Source organism: Amblyraja radiata, unplaced genomic scaffold, assembly GCF_010909765.2.
Source record: "Amblyraja radiata isolate CabotCenter1 unplaced genomic scaffold, sAmbRad1.1.pri S157, whole genome shotgun sequence".
Lineage (NCBI taxonomy): Eukaryota > Metazoa > Chordata > Chondrichthyes > Rajiformes > Rajidae > Amblyraja > Amblyraja radiata.
Genome location: NW_022630143.1, coordinates 92,920 through 118,418, shown reverse-complemented (window position 1 = coordinate 118,418; position 25,499 = coordinate 92,920). Strand labels below are relative to the sequence as shown.

At 47.2% G+C, this 25,499-nt stretch overlaps 2 protein-coding genes and 2 long non-coding RNA genes across 7 annotated transcripts in view; all 4 read left to right on the top strand.

Annotated features, from left to right (window-relative positions):
- The first annotated feature begins 407 nt into the window (after positions 1-407).
- On the top strand, positions 408-2,718 carry LOC116969331 (mitogen-activated protein kinase kinase kinase kinase 5-like). The gene is made up of 3 exons (XM_033016194.1): positions 408-672; positions 2,218-2,421; positions 2,713-2,718. Exons 1-3 carry the CDS (start codon positions 517-519, stop codon positions 2,716-2,718), a joined length of 366 nt encoding a protein of 121 aa, XP_032872085.1. The 5' UTR covers positions 408-516.
- Positions 2,719-2,776: 58 nt separating this feature from the next.
- LOC116969328 lies at positions 2,777-5,537 on the top strand. The gene is made up of 4 exons (XR_004410731.1): positions 2,777-2,903; positions 3,463-3,533; positions 4,878-4,933; positions 5,325-5,537. It is a non-coding gene; the product is annotated as an uncharacterized LOC116969328 (long non-coding RNA).
- A 2,504-nt stretch (positions 5,538-8,041) lies between these two features.
- sf1 (splicing factor 1) overlaps positions 8,042-25,499 on the top strand; it is a 28,164-nt gene continuing 10,706 nt past the window's right edge. For 2 of the 4 annotated variants that reach the window (XM_033016189.1, XM_033016190.1), the window contains exons 1-6: positions 8,042-8,284; positions 12,390-12,521; positions 16,179-16,254; positions 22,814-22,966; positions 24,610-24,699; positions 25,207-25,390. In XM_033016189.1, coding sequence (XP_032872080.1) covers positions 8,221-8,284; positions 12,390-12,521; positions 16,179-16,254; positions 22,814-22,966; positions 24,610-24,699; positions 25,207-25,390 — 699 coding nt within the window. In that variant the 5' untranslated portion in view covers positions 8,042-8,220. Of the gene's footprint in view, positions 8,285-12,389; positions 12,522-16,178; positions 16,255-22,813; positions 22,967-24,609; positions 24,700-25,206; positions 25,391-25,499 lie in introns of those variants that run through there. The other 2 variants (XM_033016191.1, XM_033016192.1) reach the window with 2 other exon arrangements.
- LOC116969329 lies at positions 12,528-13,936 on the top strand. Its single transcript, XR_004410732.1, has 2 exons — positions 12,528-13,236; positions 13,322-13,936. It is a non-coding gene; the product is annotated as an uncharacterized LOC116969329 (long non-coding RNA).

The window sequence follows — 25,499 nt, the reverse complement described above, 5'->3', positions numbered from 1 at the left end:
CCCCCCCCCCCCCCCCCCCCCGGGCCAAAACTCCTCAGCTGGCCCACCGGCTGGGCTTTGTGTGCAGTCCAGCACCCGGGGCCAACTCATCGTTCACCCAGCCACGGGTATAGAATTGCCGTCGGGAAATTGTTTTTTTAACGTTTATTTTTATTAGAAGCAGTGATACAAAAGTATAAACCGTGGCATATGACATAATACATTTATGGTACAGCTTCCATTTTAATTTTTTAGCAAAGGTGAAATAGAAAGAGAGAGAAAGAGCAGGAAAGGGAGAGTGAATGTGTAAGAATAGAACCCCTAGAACTACCAAATAGGTGTAGTCCAAGAATGAGCGAGTAAATGAAATGAGAAAAATGTAACGAAATAAAAAGACCAAAACAGAAAGGAAAAACAAAAAGTGATGATATACCTGCCTCATGTCTCTCCCCACCCTGCCATGGGGAATTTGTCCCGTATTTGGACCGTTTCTCCCTTATTTGGGAACGGGAAAGTTGGCAACCGTAGCCGTGAGTGATGAGTGTGGATTCTCGTTTCTCCCCCCCCCCCCCCCCACACACACACACAGTGAGGAACCCGTATACGAGGGACACCTTCCTGTGCGGGGCGCTGGAGAACAGCATCATCCTCATGCAGTGGTACGAGCCGCTGCAGAAGTTCCTGCTCCTCAAGGTAAGCGTTGCGGCCCACAGGAGGCGGTCCAGAACCTTCCGGGAGGGCGGGGGGGTGGGGGTGGGCGTGAGAGGGTCTTAACCTACGGTGAAGGCACAACTGGGCCTGGACTCGCTGCAGCTCAGTCTGAAGAAGGAATGAATGAATGAATGAATAGGTTTATTGGCCAGGTATTCACATACAAGGAATTTGCCTTGGTGCTCCAACACGACATATAGTGACAGTTAGGAATGACACATAGAACATTAATAATAAAACATTATCGATTAAACATGTGAATTAAATACCAGAGCAAAAGGAGGCTACAGACTTTTGGTTATTGAGTAGAGCTACTACTCGTGGATAAAAGCTGTGTTTATGTCTGGCTGTGGCAGCTTTGACAGTACGGAGTTGCCTTCCAGAGGGAAGTGATTCAAAGAGTTTGTGGCCAGGGTGAGAGAGGTCAGAGATGATCTTGCCCGCTCGCTTCCTGGCCCTTGCAGTGTACAGTTCGTCAATGGAGGGAAGGTTGCCAGAAGGGTCTCGACCCGAAACGTCGCCCATTCCTTCTCTCCAGAGATGCTGCCTGTCCCACTGAGTTACTCCAGCTTTTTGCGTCTATCTTTGCTGCAGTTCAGAACGCATTTGGAGTATTGTGTGCAGTTTTTGGGCCCCGTATCTGAGGAAGGACATTCTTGCTATTGAGGGAGTGCAGCGTAGGTTCACCAGGTTAATTCCCGGGATGGCGGGACTGTCATATGCTGAGAGAATGGAGCGGCTGGGCTTGTACACTCTGTGGAGTTTAGAAGGATTAGAGGGGATCTCATTGAAACATATAAGATTATTAAGGGTTTGGACACGCTGGAGGCAGGAAACATGTTCCCGATGTTGGGGAAAGTCCAGAACCAGGGGCCATAGTTTAAGAATAAGGGGTAAGCCATTTAGAACGGAGACGAGGAAACACTTTTTCACACAGAGAGTGGTGAGTCTGTGGAATTCTCTGCCTCAGAGGGCGGTGGAGGCCGGTTCTCTGTATGCTTTCAAGAGAGAGCTTGATAAGACTCTTAAAGATAGCGGAGTCAGGGGATATGGGGAGAAGGCAGGAATGGGGTACTGATTGGGGACACTCAGCGGGTGCAGCAGCATCTATGGAGCGAAGGAAATAGGCAACGTTTCGGGCCCGAAATCCTTCTGGAAATAGGCGATGTTTCGGGCCGAAATCCTTCTGGAAATAGGCAACGTTTCGGGCCCGAAATCCTTCTGGAAATAGGCAACGTTTCAGGCCCGAAATCCTTCTGGAAATAGGCAACGTTTCGGGCCCGAAATCCTTCTGGAAATAGGCAACGTTCCGGGTTTCGGCCCGAAACGTTACCTATTTCCTTCGCTCCATAGATGCTGCTGCACCCGCTGAGTTTCTCCAGCATTTTTGTCTACCTTCAAGCATCTGCAGTTCCTTCTTAAATACTGATTAGGGATGATCACAATGAATGGCGGTGCTGGATGGAAGGGCCGAATGGCCTACTCCTGACCCTTTTGTCTATTGTCTCCCTCCCCCCCCCCCTGCAGCAGTTCAGCCTGACCCTGCCCAACCCGCTGCGCATCTTTGAGCTACTGGTGTTCCCGGGAGAGGAGTACCCGCAGGTGTGTCTGGGCGTGCGAGGCCCCTCACAACACACGTGCACCCTGCAGTTCCAGACCGTCAAGCTGTGCTCCTCCGGAACCCTGATCCATCACTCCTGCCCAGGTACACACTGGCCTTGGGGGGCGGCAGTCACAGAATCACTCACTCACTCACTCACTCAGCACGCACGCACACGGGACCTTCCGACCCCTCTCCTCCTTCCCCCCCCCCTCTCTCTCTCCACCCTACCCCCTCTCTCCCCCCTACCCCTTCCCCTCCCTCTCCCTTATCCCCTCTCGCTCCCCCTACCCACCCCCTCTCTCTCCCCTACCACCTCTCTCTCTCTCTAACCCTTCTCTCTCTCTCCCTTATCCCCTCTCTCCCCCCCAACTTTCTTCTCTCCCCCTCTGTGTGCGTGTGCGTGTGTGTGTGTCGTGCAGCGTTAGTGTGCGGGTAAGACGGGTCGGGTGGGACGGGTTGGCATCGGGGTAACGCTCCCTCACTGGGGAGGGGCTGAGACTGTGTGAGTTCTGTTCCGTTCCCACAGGCTGCGTGAAGATTGTGAATCTGCGGGGGGAGAGGAGCAACGGGTCGGCCGAGCTGAGCTTCAACTTCTGTGTACAGACAGTGGGTGAGTGCACCCAAGGGTGGGGGCGGGGGGGCTGGGCTCACCCACCGGGCGTAGCTCATAAGCGATAGGAACAGAATTAGGCCGCTCGGCCCATCTAGTCTACTCCGCCATTCAATCATGGCTGATCTGTCTCTCCCTCCTAACCCCATTCTCCTGCCTTCGCCCCATAGCCCCCGACACCCGCACTAATCAAGAACCTGTAGAAGGGTCTCAACCTGAAACATCACTCATTCCTTTTCAAAAACAGACAATAGGTGCAGGAGTAGAGGCCATTTGGCCCTTCGAGCCAGCACCGCCATTCAATGTGATCATGGCTGAACATCCACAATCAGTACCCCGTTCCTGCCTTCTCCCCATATCCCCTGACTCCGCTATCTTCAAGAACTCTATCTCCAGAGATACTGCCTTGTCCCGCTGAGTTACTGCAGCTTTTAGTGTCTGGGTTCAAGAATCTGGCTATCACAGTCTTGACTTGGCCTCCAGCGCCGTCTGTGGCCATGAATTCCACAGACTCGTCACCCTGTGACTAAAGACATTCATCCTCGTCTTTTCCAACCAGTTTGTCTCCAGGACAGCGTGCTGGCGTTCTGGACCCACGGCATGCAAGGTCAAAGCCTCCAGTCTAAAGAGGTAGGGCCACAAAACTACTGGGGTACAGTACTGGTGGGGATGGGTGTGTGTGTGTGCGTGCGTGCGTGTGTGTGTAACACTGGGGTACAGTATTGGTGGGGACAGGTCTGTGTGTGTGTGTAACACTGGGGTACAGTACTGGTGGGGACGGGGGTCTATGTGTGTGTGTGTGTGTAACACTGGGGTACAGTACTGGTGGGGACAGGTCTGTGTGTGTGTGTAACACTGGGGTACAGTACTGGTGGGGACGGGGTCTGTGTGTGTGTGTAACACTGGGGTACAGTACTGGTGGGGACGGGGGTCTATGTGTGTGTGTAACACTGGGGTACTGTACTGGTGGGGACGGGGTCTATGTGTGTGTGTAACACTGGGGTACAGTACAGGTGGGGACAGGTCTGTGTGTGTGTGTAACACTGGGGTACAGTACTGGTGGGGACGGGGTCTATGTGTGTGTAACACTGGGGTACAGTACTGGTGGGGACAGGTCTATGTGTGTGTAACACTGGGGTACAGTACTGGTGGGGACAGGTGTGTGTGTGTAACACTGGGGTACAGTACTGGTGGGGACAGGTCTGTGTGTGTGTGTAACACTGGGGTACAGTACTGGTGGGGACGGGGTCTGTGTGTGTGTAACACTGGGGTACAGTACTGGTGAGGACGGGGTCTATGTGTGTGTGTGTAACACTGGGGTACAGTACTGGTGGGGACGGGGGTCTATGTGTGTAACACTGGGGTACAGTACTGGTGGGGACAGGTCTATGTGTGTGTGTGTAACACTGGGGTACAGTACTGGTGGGGACGGGGTCTATGTGTGTGTGTGTAACACTGGGGTACAGTACTGGTGGGGACGGGGTCTGTGTGTGTGTAACACTGGGGTACAGTACTGGTGGGGACGGGGTCTGTGTGTGTGTGTGTAACACTGGGGTACAGTACTGGTGGGGACGGGGGTCTATGTGTGTGTGTAACACTGGGGTACAGTACTGGTGGGGACAGGTCTGTGTGTGTAACACTGGGGTACAGTACTGGTGGGGACGGGGGTCTATGTGTGTGTGTAACACTGGGGTACAGTAGCGGTGGGGACGGGTCTGTGTGTGTGTGTGTAACACTGGGGTACAGTAGCGGTGGGGACGGGTCTGTGTGTAACACTGGGGTACAGTAGCGGTGGGGACGGGTCTGTGTGTGTGTGTGTGACACTGGGGTACAGTAGCGGTGGGGACGGGTCTGTGTGTGTAACACTGGGGTACAGTACTGGTGGGGACAGGTCTGTGTGTGTAACACTGGGGTACAGTACCAGGACGAGTGATTTACAGGGGAGATAATTGTTGTATTGTTTGCCGCTCACAGATAACTCAGGAGATCACAGATGAATCTCGAATGTTTCGTGTTCTGGGCACCCAGAGGTGAGACTCCGGCCCCTACACCCCCCTGCCCCGTCTGTAAATCCCCTCCAGCCCCGACACCCCTCCCAGCCTCTGTAATCCCCTCTGGTAAATTGTAGCTAAGTTGGCTTGGTGTAAGTGTAAATTGTCCCTGGATCGTGTTAGTGTGCGGGGATTGCTGGTCGGTGCGGACCCGGTGGGCCGAAGGGCCTGTTTCTGTACTGGATCTCGATACTAAATGAAACTAAACTAAACCCACCCCTTTATCCTGTATCTGTACACTGTGGACGGCTCGATTGTAATCATGTATTGTCTTTCCGCTGACTGGTTAGCACGCAACAAAAAAGCTTTCCGCTGTAACTCGGTACACGTGACGATGAACTAAACTGTTGCTTCTCCCCCACCCCCACAGGGACATTATCCTGCAGAGCATCCCCAGCGATGACCCCGGGGCTCACAGCAACCTGTACATCCTGACGGGACACGAGAGCTCCTACTGACCCTGTGGGAGGAGGGGGCTCGGACCGACCCGGACCACCCCCCCCCTCCCTCCCCACCGCACGCTGGGACCCGCTCACCGGAGAGGGAGCACTGGCCGGAGGTGACCGGGGCGGTGGGGGGGGAGGGGGGGTGTCTGTTAATTGTTATTTAACTGTCATTGTACCATAATAAATGAGTTACGTTCATTGCCGTGGTGGCTGAGTCTCGCCGATCGACGTACCGGAGGCCACATTGGGCACCAGAGAGAGACTGCTTCCCGGAGCTCCCGCAACGCGACTTCTCCAGCCCGTGTCGCGGGGTTGGAACGACCCGGAGCGGGGAAGTACATCACCCGGCGCGGCTTTATGGCCGTGGGACATTACAGCGCCCGCCGGGGGCTCCAACTTCGAGACTTCTAGACCGGGAGCGGGGCCGTAAATCGCCCGGGGCGGCCTAAAATGGCCGTGGGACTTAGCATCGCCCGCCTGGGGCTTCGACATCGGGAGAGACATGGAGAGCAGGGGAGAGAAAATACTTTGCCTTCCATCACAGTGGGTTCCATCACAGTGGGTTCACTGTGATGGATGTTTGTGTGAACTAAATTGTGTGTATGTCTAGAAATTGTCTGTTTGTATGGCTGTGGAAACGAAATTTCGTTTGAGCCTCACTGAGGCTCAAATGACAATAAAATTGTATTGTATTGTATTGTAAAATTGTATTGTATTGCAGAGGCAGTAGAGGGGGGGGGGGGGGCATGTGAACCTCTGTCTCATGTTCATACGTGATGGGAGCAGAATTAGGCCATTCGGCCCTTCGTGTCTACTCTGCCATAAATCATGGCTGATCGATCTCTCCCTCCTTAAGGTTCGAGATTCAAGATTCAAGGTTTAAGATTCAAGATTCAATTAAATTGTCACATATCTTTTATTTATCTTATTGAAACATATAAGATCATTAAGGGTTTGGACACGCTAGAGGCAGGAAACATGTTCCCGATGTTGGGGGAGTCCAGAACCAGGGGCCACACACACAGTTTAAGAATAAGGGGTCGGCCATTTAGAATGGAGACGAGGAAACACTTTTTCCACCCAGACAGTTGTGAGTCTGTGGAATTCTCTGCCTCAGATGGTGGTGGAGGCCAGTTCTCTGGATACTTTGAAGAAAGGGCTAGATAGGGCTCTTAAAGATAGTCAATGACAGTCAAGGGATATGGGGAGAAGGCAAGAACGGGGTACTGATTGGGGATGATCACAATGAATGGCAGTGATGGCTCGAAGGGCTGAATGGCCTACTCCTGCACCTATTGTTTATTGTCACATGCACAATAGAGTTACAATTGAGTTACCATACAGGCATACTAAGTAAAAATCAAAAATACACACAGCACATAAAATAAGGTTTAACATAAACATCCACCACAGTGGAATCCACGTTCCTCACAGAGATGGAAGGCAATGAAGTTCAGTCATCTTCCTCCTTTGTTCACCCGTGGTCGGGGCCTTTGAACAGGGCCGACGGTTCGCTGTTCAAGGCCTCGCGTCTTCTCCGCGGCATGGAGCTCCCGAGTCGTCCGCTTCTCACCGTAGACCGCGGGCTTCACGGTGTTAAAGTCCACAGGCCCCGCGGTCGGAGCTCCGACACTGGCGATCCTCGGCAAAAGATCCCCGTCTCCGCGATGGTAAGTCCGCGTCGCGCCCGCGGCTTGAAGCTCCTGGCCGGTCTCCAGAAAAGGCCGCACCGCTCCACGTTGTAGGCCGCGGGGGGGGGGGGGGGGGGGGGGGGGGGGCGGGGATGGGACAGGGGATCTCCGTCGAGGTAGGTTTCCCCTGGATCTCCCCCCCCCCCCAACATAAAACATACCATAAGACATATTAAAACAAACATTTCAAGAGAGAGTTAGATTTTGCCCTTAGGGCTAACGGAACCAAGGGATATGGGGAGAAGGCAGGAACGGGGTACTGATTGTGGATGATCAGCCATGATCACATTGAATGGCGGTGCTGGCTGGATGGGCTGAATGGCCTCTACTCCTGCACCTATTGTCTATGTTTCACTTCATGGACACTTATGAATGGGGGGGCGGGCCTTGCGTGACTGATCAGCTGACCGGGTCTTGATGGACGGCCTCACCGGCCAATCAGAGCGGAAGGGGGGGGGGAGGGGCTAGACGTCGTGATTGAGGAGGGAGAGCCAATCAGCAAGCGGGGAAACGATGTATTGAGAGACGTGGAGCTCGGCCAATGGGAGAGATGGGTAGGCGGGACGAATGATCTCGACCAATGAGGCGTGAGGGGCGGGACGATGGCGATTGGCCGCCCGTTGGAGAGACGTGGGGATCGGCCAATGGGACGAGAGTGGAGGCGGGACGATTCATTCCGCCCAAAGAGGGGGGGGCGGGACGATGATGATTGACCGTTGATTGGCCGCGCGTCTGACCGACGTGGGGATCGGCCAATGGGACGAGAGTGGAGGCGGGACGATTCACTCCGACCAATGATGGGAGAGAGAGGGCGAGGGGGGGCGGGACCATGATGATCGGCCGTTGATTGGCCGCGCGTTTGAGAGACGTGGAGATCGGCCAATGGGCGGGGAGTGGAGGCGGGACGATCCATCGTGACCAGTGATGAAGGCCGGGTGCGCAGGCGCGGGGGTCTATTCTGACGCGGGGGCGGAGTGAGTGAGGGAGGGAGAGAAGGAAGAGAAGAGAAGAGAGAGGCCGAGGCGGGTGAACCCCATTCTCAGCGCCATCGGAGTGGAAGCAGGAGAGAGAGAGAGAGAGAGAGACACACACACGGACACGCATAGACGGACGACGCCTCGACTCAACGATGGAGGAGCCGGGCCGCTTCTACATGATGTCTTCGTTCGGTCAGACGTCGGCGCGGGAGCGAGGTGGGGACCGCCCTCCGCCATCTTCCCTCCCTCCCTCCACTTCCGCCCCGCTCACCTGACCGGCAGCCCCCACGTCCAATCGCAACCCGCGGTCCCGCAGAGCGACGTCTCCTCATCCAATGGGAGCGGCCGCCGAGGGGGGCGGGACCACCGGAAGTCCCGCCCCGCGTCACCGCCACCCGTCTCTATCCCACCGCCGCCATCTTGTGTGGCCGGTTGCTCATTTTGTTTCTTTTATTTCTCCTCAATTATCCCATTTTATCCTCCTCGCCGTCTCCCCTCCGCGTTTATTCCCTCTCCCCTCGCGTCCCAACTTAACGCCCCGCCGTCGTTGTGAAAAGGCTGTTGGGGGGGGTGACCGTAGTCGACCGGCCGGGAGGCGGCGGGGGTTGGGCGGCGGAGGCCGTCAGGAAAGGCCGGGGATTGAGCGGTCGGACTAGGCCTCACTCGCCTTCAACCCTCAACCCATGGAGAGGAGAACACACTAGTTACAAAGAAAATGATTCATACATTCAAATTATAATTCAACTCGCTGTTAAAAACAATTCAACTAATCATTTAAAAACAACAATTTAAAAATTGTTATTAAATTAATTATTAAAAACAATAATCTAAAATTATTATTCAACTAATCATTAAAAACAATAATTAAAAATTATTATGTAATCATAAAAAACAATAAAACATTATTATTAAATTAATTATTAAAAACAATAATCTAAAATTATTATTCAACTAATCTTTATTAAAAACAATAATTTTAAATCATAATTAAAATTGTACCTAAACTCCAATTATAAACTATGTAAGGAAAATAATATTTACGCTGATTGTTACAAAGAAAATAATGAAAACTATAATTATATTTAAACCAATTATAAAGAAAATAATGAAAATTATAATTTAACTAATCACAAAGAGCAAACTTAATAATTATAATTTGACTGATTAAAAATGGAAAATAATAAATACCACTCTAGTTGTAAAGAAAATTATTAATACTTGATAATTATAAACTAATCATTAAAAACAATAATTTAAAATTATTATTAAACTAATCATTGTCCCTAAACTCCAATTATAAAGAAATATAAACTATGTACAAGGAAAATAATAATTAAACTGGTTATTACGAAGAAAATAATTCAAACTATGATTATATTTAAATTAATTATAATTTAACTAATCACAAAGAGCAAACTTCATAATTATAATTCGACTAATTAAAAATGAAAAATAATAAAAATAATAATTCTAACAACGCTCTAAGTTCGTCCCCCCCCCCACACCATTCTAAAGAAGGGTCTTGACCTGAAACGTCGCCTATTCCTTTGCTCCATAGATGCCCCCCCCCCCCCCATCATCCATCCACCTTTGTATTCTCAGTCACACTGATGTCAAGTTTAACACAAGGGGGTTTTCCATGTAAACATCTCCCTGTGACTTCCACATAGAAACATAGAAAAAGAGGTGCAGCAGTAGGCCATTCGAGCCAGCATTGCCATTCAATATGATCATGGGTGATCATCTTAAAACGGGGGTTCCCAACCTTTTTCGTTCCGTTTACCCCCAGGCAACCTTTATAGCACATAAACAATGTTCCCTCACTTATTTATGAACAACTAATGATGAACAGATACCAGAACCAAACCAGAAGTCAATGAGAAAAAATATGTACAAATCCAGAATCAACAAATTTAACCTCTGGGTAGGCGAATATAACCCCCCGGGGGTGAGTATATTTACCCCAGGTTGGGAACCCTTGATTTTAAATCAGTACCCCATTCCTGCTTTCTCCCAATATCCATTGATTCCATTAGCCCTAGAAGCTAAATCTAATTTCCTCTTGAAAACGTCCAGTGAATTGGCCTCCACTGCCTTTTTGTGGCTGAGAATTCCACAGATTCATAACGCTCTTTCCTCATCTCAGTCCTAAATGGCCTACCGCTGTGCCAAGGACGATGCATTCTCACTCCCACTCTCATCACCTGTACCCCCACCTTAGTTTTGATATACAGTCAAAGTCCGGTAATTCAGACATTCTCCTGCTGTGCTGGCAGTTTTCCTGACTATTGGATGCTGCTGCTAGTAATACACCATTCCCTTTTAGATACACATTTTGCAGTAGTGTAATCAATTTTAGAGTGAATCTGGTGAGTTCTATAGAAGGGAATGGGGGGGGGGGTAAGATTGGGGGTGGTCAGAGAGGGCCAAAAGGGAGGGTAGGGAGTTTGCGGAGGGGGGGGGGGGGGGGTGGTCACGGGGAGTTTTGGGAGGGCAAGGCCAGTCAGGGAGGCGGTGGAAGTGGTCGGGTGCTGAGGAGTTTATGGGGAAGGGTACGTCTGCCGGATGGGGTCTCGGCCAAAATCGTTACCTATTCTTTTCCAGAGATGCTGCGTGACCTGCTGAGTTACTCCAGCAATCTGTCGGTTTTGTGTCTGCAGGGAGTCGGGTGGGCCGACCCGTCTCCATTAGAGGCCCGATGCCCAACCATGCACTGTCACATGGAAGTCTGCCTTTAAAATGGATAATGTGGCTTGATGTAATTGCAGATGCCCACCAAAGGCGGCTCACAGAAGACAGCACCTTCCTTTCCCCCAGTCTTCTCCTGTACAAGATTTTCCTTCCATTGTCTCAATGTCATCCTGCACCCGAGGTGGTTGCACCCCCTCCACATAAAGCAACTCTTTGACAAATTGCTCCCCTTATCTCTCTTCCCCTCGGGTAGTTTTTAATGCATTTTCTTTCTTCCAATGGAGTTTTCAGTGCAATAGTTTAGTGGTAAGTCCAGCATCCTCTTGGATGTGTAATTGCCGGTACCCATGATCATTCTTTAATACAGCCATCTAATGCTGGCTCTTCATTATTTTGTAAATTATTTTAAAATGTACTGCTAGCATGAAGGCATGGGCCAAAAGCAGGCTTTGACCCTTGCAATGCAGATATCCTACTTGTCTGTCCATGCACCATTGGCTCTACCCTTTTCCATTGAGGCAAGTGGAGCTCCTTGTACCGATTTAGCTGCCTGGCATGGCAACCTTTTTCCGAAGCTGCTGAGGGGAATCAATCCATGAAAGGTAGACACAAATTGCTGGAGTAACTGCAGCATCTCTGGAGAGAAGGAATGGGTGATGTTTCAGGTCGAGACCCTTCTTTAGACGCCGATAGTTTGCTTCCTTCTGTCGTCAACAACTAAAGTTACTGCAACTATTCAGTCTTGCAACACATTTATTTCAGATGTTAAACTGCAGAAATCTTCTAGCTACTGTCACTTGCAGCTGGCTGAATATTGTGAAATGCCTTTTCAGAATTCTGCCTGCAAGTGCAAACTATTGCACCATAAGCAGTTCATAGCAAATTATTGAGGGAAGGATAGTAAATGAGGATTAGAAAATTGTGTGCTCTTTATTTTAGGAATTTAATCTCTGCGATTTGAACTTTGATTAGATTAGATTTTTTTATTGTCATTCAGACCTTTCGGTCTGAACGGAATTTTGTTTCCCTGCAGTCATACATATAATTAAAAATGTCAAAAACACACAATCAACACAAATTTAACATCCACCACAGTGAGTTCACCAAACACCTCCTCACTGTGGTGGAAGGCAAAATCTTAAAGTCTCTGTCTTTTCGTTCTCCCTCTGCGCCGAGGCGATCCAGGCTCCAGATGTTGTGACCCCACCGGGTGATGGTAAATGAATATTTGGAAACATGGTTGTTTAAGCCGTGGGAGACAATCTCCATCGGTTATTGTTTATAGCAATGATCTTATCATATCACTGTTTGCAAACAATTTAGTGAATTCTGATTGTACAAGAATGTGTAATTGTGCATAATCAGATTCTGTTCAGTCAAGTGGCAGCAAACTATCAGCAAAGGGAAGAACATCAGCTTTTTTCTCGGTGACGGACATCTCAGTAAGTTATCAGCAGCCGATTTATTCCTGACAACAAGATGCACGTGGGGATTTATTGGTGGCATCTTGTTGAACTACTAAGAGGGGTGAAAGTGATGCCAAGTCCATAATCTCTAGTGTATTCGAAGCCAAAATTGGCAACTGCACTGGGTCTATTCTGATGCTTATTATTGGATTTCCCGTTTTAAGATGACTTTGGGCAGAAGAGGAGGAAGAGAAGTCGCTGGAGTAATGAGACGTCTGATCAAAAGACTGTGATCCCTGGAATGCCAACTGTGATTCCACCGGGTCTGACCCGTGAACAAGAGCGAGCGTATATCGGTAAGGATCCACGCCAGTATCATTTCTGATAAACCTTTTGCGACATATGGGAAAGGAAAGTAGACTGGTCTTGGGCATGTATTGCAAATGTTCATGTGGATAATAACTTTTAAATGTTGCGATGTATTTGCCATAATCTCATTAAGTTTTGGAATATATTGGGGGTTGCCACAATAATTAGTTACACCTCTGTCAGCTCAATGTTTATCCAACATTTGCCTTCTCATCTTTATGCTCATGGCTTCTGCTATTACAGATGTTGAACGAGGTGTTGTGACTGTAACTTTGCAAACAAGTCTAAATTCTGTGCAGGGTTATGTTTAGATGACAAAGTTTGCAGTGAGATGTTTGCACTAATAGCCAAATGATTCCTGGTGCTAACAGTACTGTTGCAAACCGTCTTGCCAATTTGAGATCATTTTGAGTTGCTCAGCAGAAGGTTGGTCTGCATGCATGACACGAACAATGGATGGGCAACATCAAATACTAAGCTCTTGCAAAGAATGTCCAAGTTGTGTTAACCTCCTCATTAGCTCCGTTGTTGCTGCCAAGTAAGCCAACCGTGTACAAATTTATCATTTATTTGCAGTCAATGTTTCCAAATAATTTAACTCATTTCCTACAAATGTTCTTTGACCATTTCTTTGTGTTATTAACGCTCGCCATCCTCTGTGCCGTTCCATATTTTGGGCATTAATTAGAGGTTACAATGAAAGTGGTTTGATCAGCCTTGTGCTTGGTTCTTGTATCCCTGCTTGCATCATTCTGAATGACCAGGCAAAATCACACGCTGTGTCTAGGATGAGACTCCAACAATCTTTAGTTCAAATGTGAAGCCACTTGCCTTACTACATTAACATCATGTTTCACTGTTGCAGAAAGGTTTGCCTAACCAGGGTTACTATTTCAAAAGCAGTCTCTTCATTTCTAAAGATTTAAATCGTGTTAATTATTTCTAATGTATTGGTATTTTTGTAACAGGGCCATGTTGACTTTATTTTGTCATTGAATATTATTGAATGGATACAATTCCTAATGACCTCTGCCATTTTATACAACTGGATTGGGTATTAAATGGTCTATCAAGAATTTTGAGTAAGCTCAGTTGTGCACTACCTTCTAACTCAATCCTGAGTCAGCCATCTTACAAAGCTTTATATAGTGGCAGAAACATACACTTAACATGTGTGGAAAGTTCAGCCTGCTGAGAAAGTGTCCCATCTGCTTATATGTGGCCATTTAGCTGTTGCTTGGTGTTTGTGCTTGACCCCAGCCTCTGCTCAGTGGTGCTCTGTGTTGCCAGCTCCCATTTAGATGTAATGTGCTTGTCTACCATCAAGGTCACATTGGTTTAGTTTGGGAAGGTTGGTGTTATGTGCATGCATCAGGAAGCTGCAATTTCCCCTTGTTCACTTCAAAAATCTAATGTTTCCCATCTAACAGTGAAAATGAAAGCACAGTAATATGGGCTACCACTGAAAGTGATTCTGTGCTTATCCTTTCTGTGATTTGAATCTGGGTAGCACACTTGGATGGACAGAGAGATGTTTATATCCCTTGGAGCAAGCTGTTTATAATGTGAGTGCTGCCCACTAGTTAAATTTTGGCTATCTGAGCAAACTGCCCCTTTGTTTCATTCACCGGAGGGGAACTCCATTTCTCGTTCTCTTCCAGCTTATGAGCTGCCAGATTAAACATTATGAGCAGGACTGGACTTTTTATTTTGTTGCCCAACTATAATGTCAACAACCCTGGGAAAATAATAAATAAATAGATAAATGTGTGTGTATTATATATATCGGATTTAATTGCTTAACTGCAGCTTGGTAAGATGGCTGAGAGTTATGGAGAGAATTCTGTATACTGAAGCTACACTTCTAAATGGTTTTAAGAAGGAACTGCAGATGCTGGTAAATCGAAGGTAGACAAAAATGCTGGAGAAACTCAGCGGGTGAGGCAGCATCTATGGACCGAAGGAAATAGGTGACGTCTCGACCTGAAACGTCACCTATTTCCTTCGCTCCATAGATGCTGCCTCACCCGTTGAGTTTCTCCAGCTTTTTTGTCTACCTACTAAATAGGCTGGTGCTTAACTGGTGAGAAGATAGGGCTTTCGCAATAATTCAAGCTGAGTGAACAATTTTGGGTCATTGTTAAACTGAGACTAAGGTGCTGAATGTTAATTCCAGACACCAGCGTATTTGAAGAGTTTTTTACTCTTGTGGTGAGTTTGCAATGTGGACTTTTCACAATGTCACCAGACGGGTAGTGAGTGATTTAAAAAACCCCCGTTAATTATTGAACAAAGTGAGGAGGGAATCAGCCTCTGTTCACATTCTGGGGGGGGGGGGGGGTACGTCGGTTGTACTTGCTGGTAGTGAGTCGAGTGGTCAGGCTCCAGATCACTGCTTTACCCCCTGCAATTGCTAACTTGCTCAATAGACTGCTAGTGAAGCCTCCTGGGGGCATATTTTCTTTGAACAAACCACTCTGTGTTATCTTGCATTTACAGATTCTTGCCTATGGTTATGAATGTGTGTGTTTAACACAATACCATGCTGTGCGCCTGCCTCTATTGAGACCTTTTACAGGCGACAGGAAGGTTTTCGCTTACACCAGCAACGGGCATTTCCTCTCCACTTGTGAATTGGTCTTGTGTTGTACAGCCATTAAGCACTGTCCAGCCTGAGCTGAAATGAATGTAGCTATCTATTATTGATCATTTCACATTAAGCTGTGTTGTACAGGGATCAATACAGGGCGATCGCTTACTGGATTGAAAGTGAGAAATTGCAAATTTCAACATTTCACAACGATGAATTGGGGGTGTAATACTTTTTTCTTCCTTCCCCAATGTAGATTTCTATCTGTATAGGTTTTCAATTTTGTCTGTCTCAACTGTGCATAAGCAACAGATTTAACCTGTTAAACAGTGTGACTGTTAATTTCATCAATTCTTTCTCACCATTCAATTGGCTGTGTCCACCTGTAGCCAGCCATCACATTTGACCCAGTCGAGTTTTGTAAGCAGGCATTCTCATCAACGGGGCTGGAAGAGTCAGGCAGCCTCTGAATCCAGACACTTCCTACAGTCTGGAATCTGCATTGGCCTGTGATTCAATTGTCAGCTCCAGCCTGTCCCCGTTTTCTTAGTTTCAATTTGTTTAAAACGGTGCAGAAAATGTTGATGTAGAAATGGTTTTGTGTAAAATGTTTCTGGGAAGTGCGTCTAAAATGAAAGGGTTTCAATTTGGCCTCATTGATTGGAGTAAGGAAAAGGCTGATGACTATTTAAAGCAATTCTTCCAGCCCTGAAGGAGCAGTACAGCTACTGACAAATGAAGCGTTCTAATGTAAAGTACACTTTTCATATTGTGGCAACCCTAATATGACTTTGCTAGTGGTAATGTTAATATTTTTTTACACTGTTACAGAGCTCATGTTTTAATGGTATCCATATTCGGATTGTGTTGCAACTTGGGCCAAACGTGTGTACAATGTTAATGAAACGATTCTTTAATTTTTGTGACTAATATTCATGCTGTTGAAACGTTGAATGCACTGTCTCCAAGCTCCGCGCTGTGTGTTGATAACCATTTGAGAATTTATGTAACTTTTCTTTTCCGTCCTTTTCTTTCCTAACCTGGTTTCTTCCAGTGCAACTACAGATAGAAGACCTGACTCGCAAACTGCGTACCGGAGACCTTGGTATCCCCCCAAACCCTGAGGACAGGTTGGGAAAGTTTTAAACCAGCTGACAGTAACAATTTTCCTTTTCAATACTTGGTGTCATCGCATAAGAAACGTGTGATGTGGTTTTAATGGAATGGTTAATCTCAATTATGGTATCCTTTACCTGACGCTATTTTCAGTACAGGAATGGAAATGGTCACCTTTATTTAAAAACAAAACCAAACAAAAAAAATTCTCTTGAAGTTAAACCTATTAAGTTGGGTAGGGGACAGCTGTGGTCTAAATTCATAGTTTTTGTTTTTCTGATGAGGGGTAGTTTGAGGCAAGACGGTTGAGTTAAAATGGAAACCAGTGAATAAATGTCTGGTAGCCTGTCAGCTGCACTCACTATATTGTCAACACTTTGCTTGGTCAACGTGCCCTTGCATTCCAATCCTGCTGCGGTGAAGATGAAGGCTCCCCGGCCCTGCAGAGAGGGTGTTAGCACCCCTGTAATGGGAGCTTGACCCATGGTATCATCCGTGTATGTTGCCTGAGCCCAGCATCCTTCCCCAGTCCCCCGCAGTCTTGCTCCATCCAGCTACCTCTTGCACATTGTGACTGCCTGGTGGCAGTTCCCATTTCACTTCAACACCATCATAAATCTTTGTCTTGTTGTGGCCTCCGTTTCTGGTGTTAATAGTACAAAAGCTGGGAGAGCTGTGGAAGCAGTGCCTGCCTTATCCTCTTTAAAATGCTGTTGACATTTGAAAAAGTAAACCAATTGAAGTTGCCTTTCCAATCTGTTTCCAACCCACAGCCCTAGAGATGCGTGTTGCTTTGATGTATCCCAGTTCATTCATTTTTGTTAGTTCAATATTATCCTTCAGGAGAAGGTTTTTGTGAACCCTTTAAGAAACTTTCAGGTTGCACATGGAACCTGTTGCTGCGTTCCTGCTTTTAACCATCTGTTAGGTCAGACAATTCACCTCACATTTGCATGAAGCCCTTCTGCCATTGATATTGATGATGTAGTTCCAATCTAGTTCGACCACATTCTTTTTGCACCTGCCTTTTCCAGAGCACAGGATGGTGTGATATTGCAGCAAGTTGCTAGAGAAGCATTTAGTGGTGAGCAGAGTAATTATTGAGGGTGGAGCGGGGTGTGTTACATTGTTCACCGACCTGCCTGCCTGCCTGCCTCTTAACATAACTTCAGTCTTGTTCAACAGCCTTCTAATGTGAACTGCTCTTAATTCCATCACAGGAGGGTTAATGTGTGTTGTAAACTAAGCTGCTGCTGCAGCTGCAGCTGTGACAAACTAGTCATTTGTTGCTCAGCCTACTGGCACAAATGACTGAGATCTTCCCGCATAGATTGTGGGTTTTTAAGATCATCAATGCAGGCAGAACGTGCCCTGGGAACGGCAATCGCGAGGACGTGTGAGAAATCTCAAGTGACTTGTCTTATTGCGCCCCTACCCATCTCTCCACCCCGGCCCTGAACCAACCTGAATATGACAGCATCACGCACAGCGTATGGTTAGCTTGACCCTCATAACAATGCTATTTTCTCCTGACGTTAGTTTGAACTGTGTTTAGCAGCTGCACATGAATGCCAGGAATTTACATTGGGACTTCTAAATGCTCTTTGTAATCCAATATTCTTTTTACTATGCTCCATCGCTTATTTAACTGTTTATTTTCCCTTTAACGATATGTCACAATTTGAATCCCAAAGTTATATTCTTTCAGTTTGAACAGTTTAAGCTGCTGGTTTTGGTTGAACTTTTTAACTTGCTGAAATTTTATTTTAAATACTTTCGGTTTGCTGCCTTTTAAAAAAATGGTGACATTAGGAGGTGACCACAGCTGTCCTTCAGTAGTTGTTAAAACTGTAAATATGTTTTACTGAGTTTAAAAAACAAATTGTAATAATGAGACTTTGTATGCACACTGACAGTCGGTTTGTACAGAATATCCACTGGTCCTGCCAGCCACACGTTTAGCTAGTAAATTGGAAGTAGAGAGCCATGCTTGAGAAGTAGAATATCTAAAGTACCTCCCCATTTCCAATTCACTTGATTGCTGGAGCAAACAGCTTAGTTTAATGGTCTACCTAGTGAATTAAACTCCCTCAAAGAACATGGCTTGCTTGTAAACGGTGAGCCCGACTTTCATTTGATTTTCATCTTGCGGTAGCGGGGAGGGGTGAGGATGATAAGTTGGGAGCCTTGGTCATTGGGTGTCAGAAGGGCAAGCATTTACGTGGCCACAAAGCATCCCATGTCAACTTGGTTGCCGTGGTGTTTCGGGATAAACCATAGAAAAAAGTAATCGGAACTGCAGATGCTGGCTAAACACTGAAGGCACCAGATGCTGGAGTAACTCAGCGGGGCAGGCAGCATCTCCGGAGAGAAGGACTGGGTGACGGTTTGGGTCAAGACCCTTCAGGATGTCAATTGATATTTTTACGGCAGAGATTGACGGATTCTTGATTAGTGCGGGTGTCAGGGGTTATGGGGAGAAGGCAGGAAAATGGGGTTGAGATTGAAAAGATAGATCAGCCATGATCTAATGGTGGAGTAGATTGATGGGCTGAATGGCCTAATTCTGCTCCTATAACATGAAAAGGGATGTGGTTAGAAACATAGAAAATAGGTGCAGGAGTAGGCCATTCGGCCCTTCGAGCCTGCACCGCCATTCAATATGATCATGGCTGATCCTCCAACTCAGTATCCTGTACCTGCCTTCTCTCCATACCCCTGATCCCTTTAGCCACAAGGGCCACATCTAACTCCCTCTTAAATATAGCCAATGAACTGGCCTCAACTACCTTCTGTGGCAGAGAATTCCAGAGATTCACCACTCTCTGTGTGTGAAAAAATGTTTTCCTCATCTCGGTCCTAAAAGATTTCCCCCTTATCCTTAAACTGTGACCCCTTGTTCTGGACTTCCCCAACATCAGGAACAATCTTCCTGCATCTAACCTGTCCAACCCCTTAAGAATTTTGTAAGTTTCTATAAGATCCCCCCTCAATCTTCTAAATTCTAGCGAGTACAGTTCTAGGAGGGAGGGAGGGGCGTTGGCTGGGATTTGTGCTCTTGGTAAATGATCTGGTAATCAAGGAGCTATGGTGCCCTCCATAGAATTAACAACCAGGACTCGTAGATTGAATGACTGCCATGTAAAGGTGAAGCCTCTACTACATTAATGCCCTGAGTGTGGCAGCACCTTGGCTGACAGGGGTCAACACTGTGCCATCAATTCACCTGACAAATTGATTTTGAGTGCAATTTTCTTTTGGTGATTGTGAGTTTCACTTTTTATTGTGTAATAACTTCTATTTGGATTTCTTCGGGCTTAAACCTACTATAAATCAAGGCTTCCAATTTAAACCTCATAGCTGTAAAGTGAAACTTTGCCCGTCCTATCAGATCAAACAGTGAGTGTCTGTAGAGAGGAGCTGAGGCACAAAGTGGCTGCAGGACCTGTTGCTTTCTGTTGGCTGTTTGCAGCACAAGGCAGACTGATTGCATTTTCCATTCTGCAATGTGCCAATGTCCACTTAGTAATGGGATGGTCTCAATGATTGAAAGACAGGCTTGGATTCTGTGAGCTGAAGCTGCAGGGGTTAGCTGGGCTTCAGCACATGGTGTCCAACTTGCCACAGTGACTGTTAAATAGTATTGAAAAATGTGCCTCAAGTTGTTAGGGTTGTGACCATGTTGAACGCAGCAGGATGCACTCTGCTTAATGTTCACAAAGACAAGATTGGATTCATAATCTTTTTGATTGATTCCTAGCGGATTTGGATCAAACGAATACAAACAAGTGAATTATTTTGAATCACTCTGCCTTTTCATTTGGGTCTTGTACGGGTTCCAATTTAATTTCGAAATGATGACTTGTTGTAACCCTAGCAACGATGAGGCCTGTGTTTATCAGATTGACTTGTTTAATCATTCGTATATTGACATACCCCTGATTTCCTTTTAACCAAAATCCCCCTTTGACTCCTTTCTAAAACAAAACTTTTAAAATGTATATTTAGAGCAAACTAATAGCAGGGTTTACAGGTGTACTGCGTGGGACCCACCAGTAATGCATGGTTTGGAGAGAAGCTGTGCTTTTCCTGACCATTTTTTTTCTTCATTTACTTCTACACAAAAACAAGAGGGGAAGAGCAGCTTGGGACTGCTAGTAAGGCCTAACATGTCTCTTTAGCAGAAGTAGCAGCACAAGTTGAATAAGTGCAGGACAGCAAGCTTCTCTTCAGTCGACCTCTGAAGAAACCGGAGAAGGCCAATATGTCTTGATTAACTCCTATTCAATATTGAAGTTGCTGATTGTGCTGGGCCACGACCCCACCATCTCCCTCCCCCTAATCTTATGTAGTACATAATGCTCTTCAGTTCTGTGCAGTTTCATGTCTTTGCTCAAAGGTTTGTAAGATGCTAGCTGCAAGTAAAATCTTCCGAGGTCACCATAGAATAAGAGAGCACACACGTTTTTAATGACTAAGCTGTATTGTCAAATGCATTCCTAAATCTCCTTTCCCTGTAGGGTTGCAGGGAGAGCTCCTCTTGTTGACTGAGTCTGTTCAAAGTTCACAAGGCATTCATTCGGTGGAACAAAAACTCTTTGGGCCATGCTTGCACAGAAACAGTGACAGATGCAGGGTACTTTTGCCCTCGGCTTAACTGATTCAGATACCCTACCCCTTGGGCAATACCCGGCATGCTTTTAATGATCGACACAAAAATTGGTGATGTTTTGGGCCGAGACCCTTCTTCAAACTGAGAGTCGGGGAAAGGGAAACGAGAGATATAGACGGTGAGAGAGCGAGAGAGATAGAACAAATAAATGAAAGATATACAAAAAAGTAACGATGAGAAAGGGAAACAGGCCATTGTTAGGTGTGGGCTAGATGAACACCAGTTGCAGACAATGAGACTCAACAAGTACCTAGTACAAAGATTAGTGGGTGGAAGGGACAGAGAAACAGGGGATGCAAACTTCATCCATTCCTTCTCTCCAGAGATGCTGCCTGCCTCGCTGAGTTGCTCCAGCACTTTGTGTCTACCTTAGAGATGCTGGGTTGTAAACTGATTCATGCAGAGTAACTCCAGTTGATGGAGATCTAGTCCCCCTTGTTTATTTGTAGTAAGCACAGGCCTTTGCTCCTTTTCAGAGAGTGAGTGGTGTAGGAGTTGCCACTGGAGACACTTCCTCCTGAGACTCGTCAAGCCATGTCTCAAAAACACTTGTTTGAGGCTTGTTGCACTGGAATTTTATCTGCTTTTCTTTGGAACTGCATTTAGAATTTTGTTAACACGTGTTCGGCTTTATAGAACAATGCGTAGTTAGTTAGACTGGGACTGAAAGTACAGAGGGAACTAATGGATTTATTTCACAATGTTGCATGCTGTAGTCTCTGAGCATGCCCTGCGGAGCCTTGGCAGTTGGACCTGAAGCTTTAAAATTGAGGTCCACTAATCTGTTTACGTCTCTGAAGTAGATGGGGCAACAAAGTTCAGAAGCAAACTGCCAGCTCTGCCCCCCCGATGAAGTTAACACATAAAGCTGGGGTAACTCAGCAACTCAGGCGGTGCTTGCATAATGATTAGTTTATTGTCACTTGTACCCAGCTTTTTAGTTGCATGCTATCCAGTCAGCAGAAAGACCATTGATTATTGGGTATCGAGGTTATGGGGAGAAGGCAGGAGACTGGGGTTGAGAGAGAAAGATAGATCATTACATGGGCTTGATGGGCCTCATTCTGCTATGATCACATCAACTATACATGATTACAATGGGTCTGAATAGGAGCCAGTGATAGCTCTGCCCCTCCCATGCTACCGACTGAGACACCCCCCCCCCCCCCCCTCCATGCTGCTTGTTGGCTCATGGGGAACATTGCTGCTTTGCTCTTAAAGAGAATGAAACCAGAAATACTGATGTTGGCCGAATGATCGCTGCGATGAGCAAATATCATCAATGTTCCCGAATCATCCAATTCCCCAGTTGCTGTTGCTCTGTTGCTGTTCTAGCTGTGCAGGGATGGGTCAGGACTCGAGGAGTATACACAATTTGCCTCTTGGAGGCTGTGGGGCTGTGTAGATCCAAGTGGGGTTTTTTTGTTTGAGTGTAGTCTGCTTAGTCAACAAGATTGCTGGCCCTATCTGCTCACGTGACCTCCAGCATGTTCTAGAGTGTAATATGTTATTTGATATATTTTCCTAAAAGTGTCTCATTAAATCCCTGTTCACAGCCTAAGTGCAATTCAAACTGACTCTAGCCTAACCTAGCTGTTGCGTCTTCCGTCAAGGCGGTCGGTGACCACTGAGTGTTCATTGTGCTGTGAGCGCAGAGAGTGAGTGGTGTCAACCAGACTAACTGTTCAGGAATCAGACTCAGCTCACATTAACGTTTCCTCCTCTCGATGCCTCCAATCAATTGCTAAAGCCACGGGAACACACTTGGGGGGAAAGGTGTCTCTGAATGGATTGGGAAAATGCAGCAGAGGTGCTTTTTTAAAATTTAAAAGGTGACATAGACTTAAGGTGATTATTCACCAAGTGAGGTGAATATGATTGGTGATGATTCCCCTGCACAGGTCTCCGTCTCCTGAACCCATCTATAACAGCGAGGGCAAGAGGCTGAATACCCGCGAGTTCCGAACCCGGAAGAAGCTGGAAGAGGAGAGACACAATCTTATTCAGGAGATGATTGCCCTGAATCCAGATTTCAAGCCCCCAGCGGATTACAAGTATGTAAAAGCGTTTTAATACATTGGAAGATAGACAAAAACGCTGGAGTAACTCATCGGGACAGGCAACATCTCCGGAGAGATGGAATGGGTGACGTTTTGGATCGAGGCCCTTCTTCAGACCCGAAACATCTCGCCCCGTAACGCCACCCATTCCTTCTCTCCAGAGATGCTGCCTGTCCCGCTGAGTTACTCCAGCATTTTGTGTCTACCTTAGATTTAAACCAGTGTCTGCAGCTCTTTCCTACATGTTTTAATACGTTGGCCCATCCTCCCACTGTGTCGCGTATGGGGGAGGGGGTATACAAGGTTATAAAATGACGAGGCCTGAGACGGCAATGACAAGAAGGAAAGTTTGTTATGGTATTAAAATGTTCTTCCAAAAGCAACACAGCGACAGGGGAATTGAGGGGAAAAACAGGTGAAGCCACAAGGGGCCACCAGTGAGGAAGGGTGGTGCGTGCTCTGCCGACTGGTTCTGAGCCAACACACAGCCAGTTAAAATGCCAGCCGGTTTATTGGCGAGCAGGTGTGCTTGACAAGCAACTGAGGAGAGAAGGAACAGGAGGTAGACATACATGCCGGAGAAACTCAGCGGGTGAGGCAGCATCTATGGAGAGAAGGAAATAGGCGACGTTTCGGGTCGAGACCCCTTCTTCATCTATGGAGAGAAGGAATTGCCGACGTCGCCAATTTCTTCTCTCCATAGATGCTGCCTCACCCGCTGAGTTTCTCCAGCATTTTTGTCTACCTTTGATTTTCCAGCGTCTGCAGTTCCTTCTTAAAGCCCTGTCCCACGGTACGAGTTCATTCCAAGAGCTCTCCTGAGTTTAAAAATAAATCTAAACTCGTAAGCACGGAGAATGAACGTAGCGGGTACGTCGGAGCTCGGGGACGTCTCTTAGCGGCTCGTAACGCTAACGGCAGGTACTCGGGGAGACTTGCTAACGGCAGGTAAGCTCGGGAAGACTCGTGAAAAATGTCCACGAGAGCCCTGAGTACTGACGAGTGGCCATTACCGTAAATCTCCGAGTTCGAATCAGGACAAACTCGGGGAGAACTCTTGGAATGAACTTGTACCGTGGGACAGGGCTATTAAACAAAGAAGGAACAGAGCTCCTCACCCAACCCTTAATGGTTTGCAAACTGCACGGGCTTGTACATCCTCCATCTTAACTTGTTGAAGCAACCAGAAACACACGTAGCAGAATTCAGCAAGGTATCTATTCTTAGACGGAAGGTCCTGTGTAACCCTCTAGCCTGGCGGCTGAGTTTCAGCACCTCATTGTTGGGCTGCAGGTAGAAGGAGCACCAGAGTGGCAGTAGTTAGTATTCTGTAAACCTTGCCGCCATTTAGTTTAGAGATACAGTGCGGAAACAAACCCTTCTGCCCACAGAGTGCACCCGCCAGCGATCCCCACACATTAATACTACATTTTACATTTACACCGAGCCAATTAACCTACAAACCCGCACGTCTTTGGAGTACGGGAGGAAACCCATGCATGTCACGGAGAGAACGTGCAAACTCCGGCCAGACAGCACCCGTAGTCAGGGTGGAAGCCGGGTCTCTGGCGTTGTGAGGCAGCAGCTCGCCACGCTGGGTACTGGGTTTTAATGTTGATTCCGTGTTGTTTTCCCAGGCCACCAGCCACGCGCGTAAGTGACAAGGTGATGATCCCACAGGACGAGTACCCAGAGATCAACTTTGTTGGACTACTGATTGGACCCAGGTAAAAAAAATGCTGTTCCTTCAGCCTCGTGTGTGATGGAACGGACCCTATTCTCCTTCCCTATTGGGCGGTGTTGTGGGTTTGTTCCTTCCTGCGTTAGCCATATACACCGTGCAACAGAGCAAAGACAACATTCATGATCACACAAGCTCCACACAAGCAGCACCACGGTCAGGATTGGACCCCAGTCTCTGCCACTGAGAGGCAGCAGCTTTACAAGCTGCACCACTGTGCTTCTTGGCTTGGGTGAAAAGCCCTAGTGATTAGAGATACAGCATGAAAACAGGCCCTTCGGCCCACTGATTGGACCCCAGTCTCTAGCACTGAGGCAGCAGTTTTAACCGCTGTGCCATTGTGCCCACCCTAGTGCTGAGTCCTTAATCGCCCGCCATGCTGTTGCCATTGGTTTTCCTCGTTGAGGATAAGAAATATTACTAATGTGTTGTGATGTGGCATGCCACCAGCTTGTGTCCAGGTGGGTTTGTGAACTCTCTCTCTCTTTCTCAGGGGCAACACTCTGAAGAACATTGAGAAGGAGTGCAATGCCAAGATCATGATCCGAGGAAAAGGTTCAGTGAAGGAAGGGAAGGTGGGGCGGAAAGACGGGCAGATGCTGCCGGGAGAAGATGAGCCGCTGCATGCATTGGTCACCGCCAACACCATGGAGAATGTGAAGAAGGCTGTGGAACAGGTAAAGCAGCTCCACTCCCGCCCGCCTGGTTACTGGCAGAGAGAGCCCTGGATTCATTCCTGGGACATTATCCCTCGTGTACGATGACCTGTGTAGTTTAATGATGACC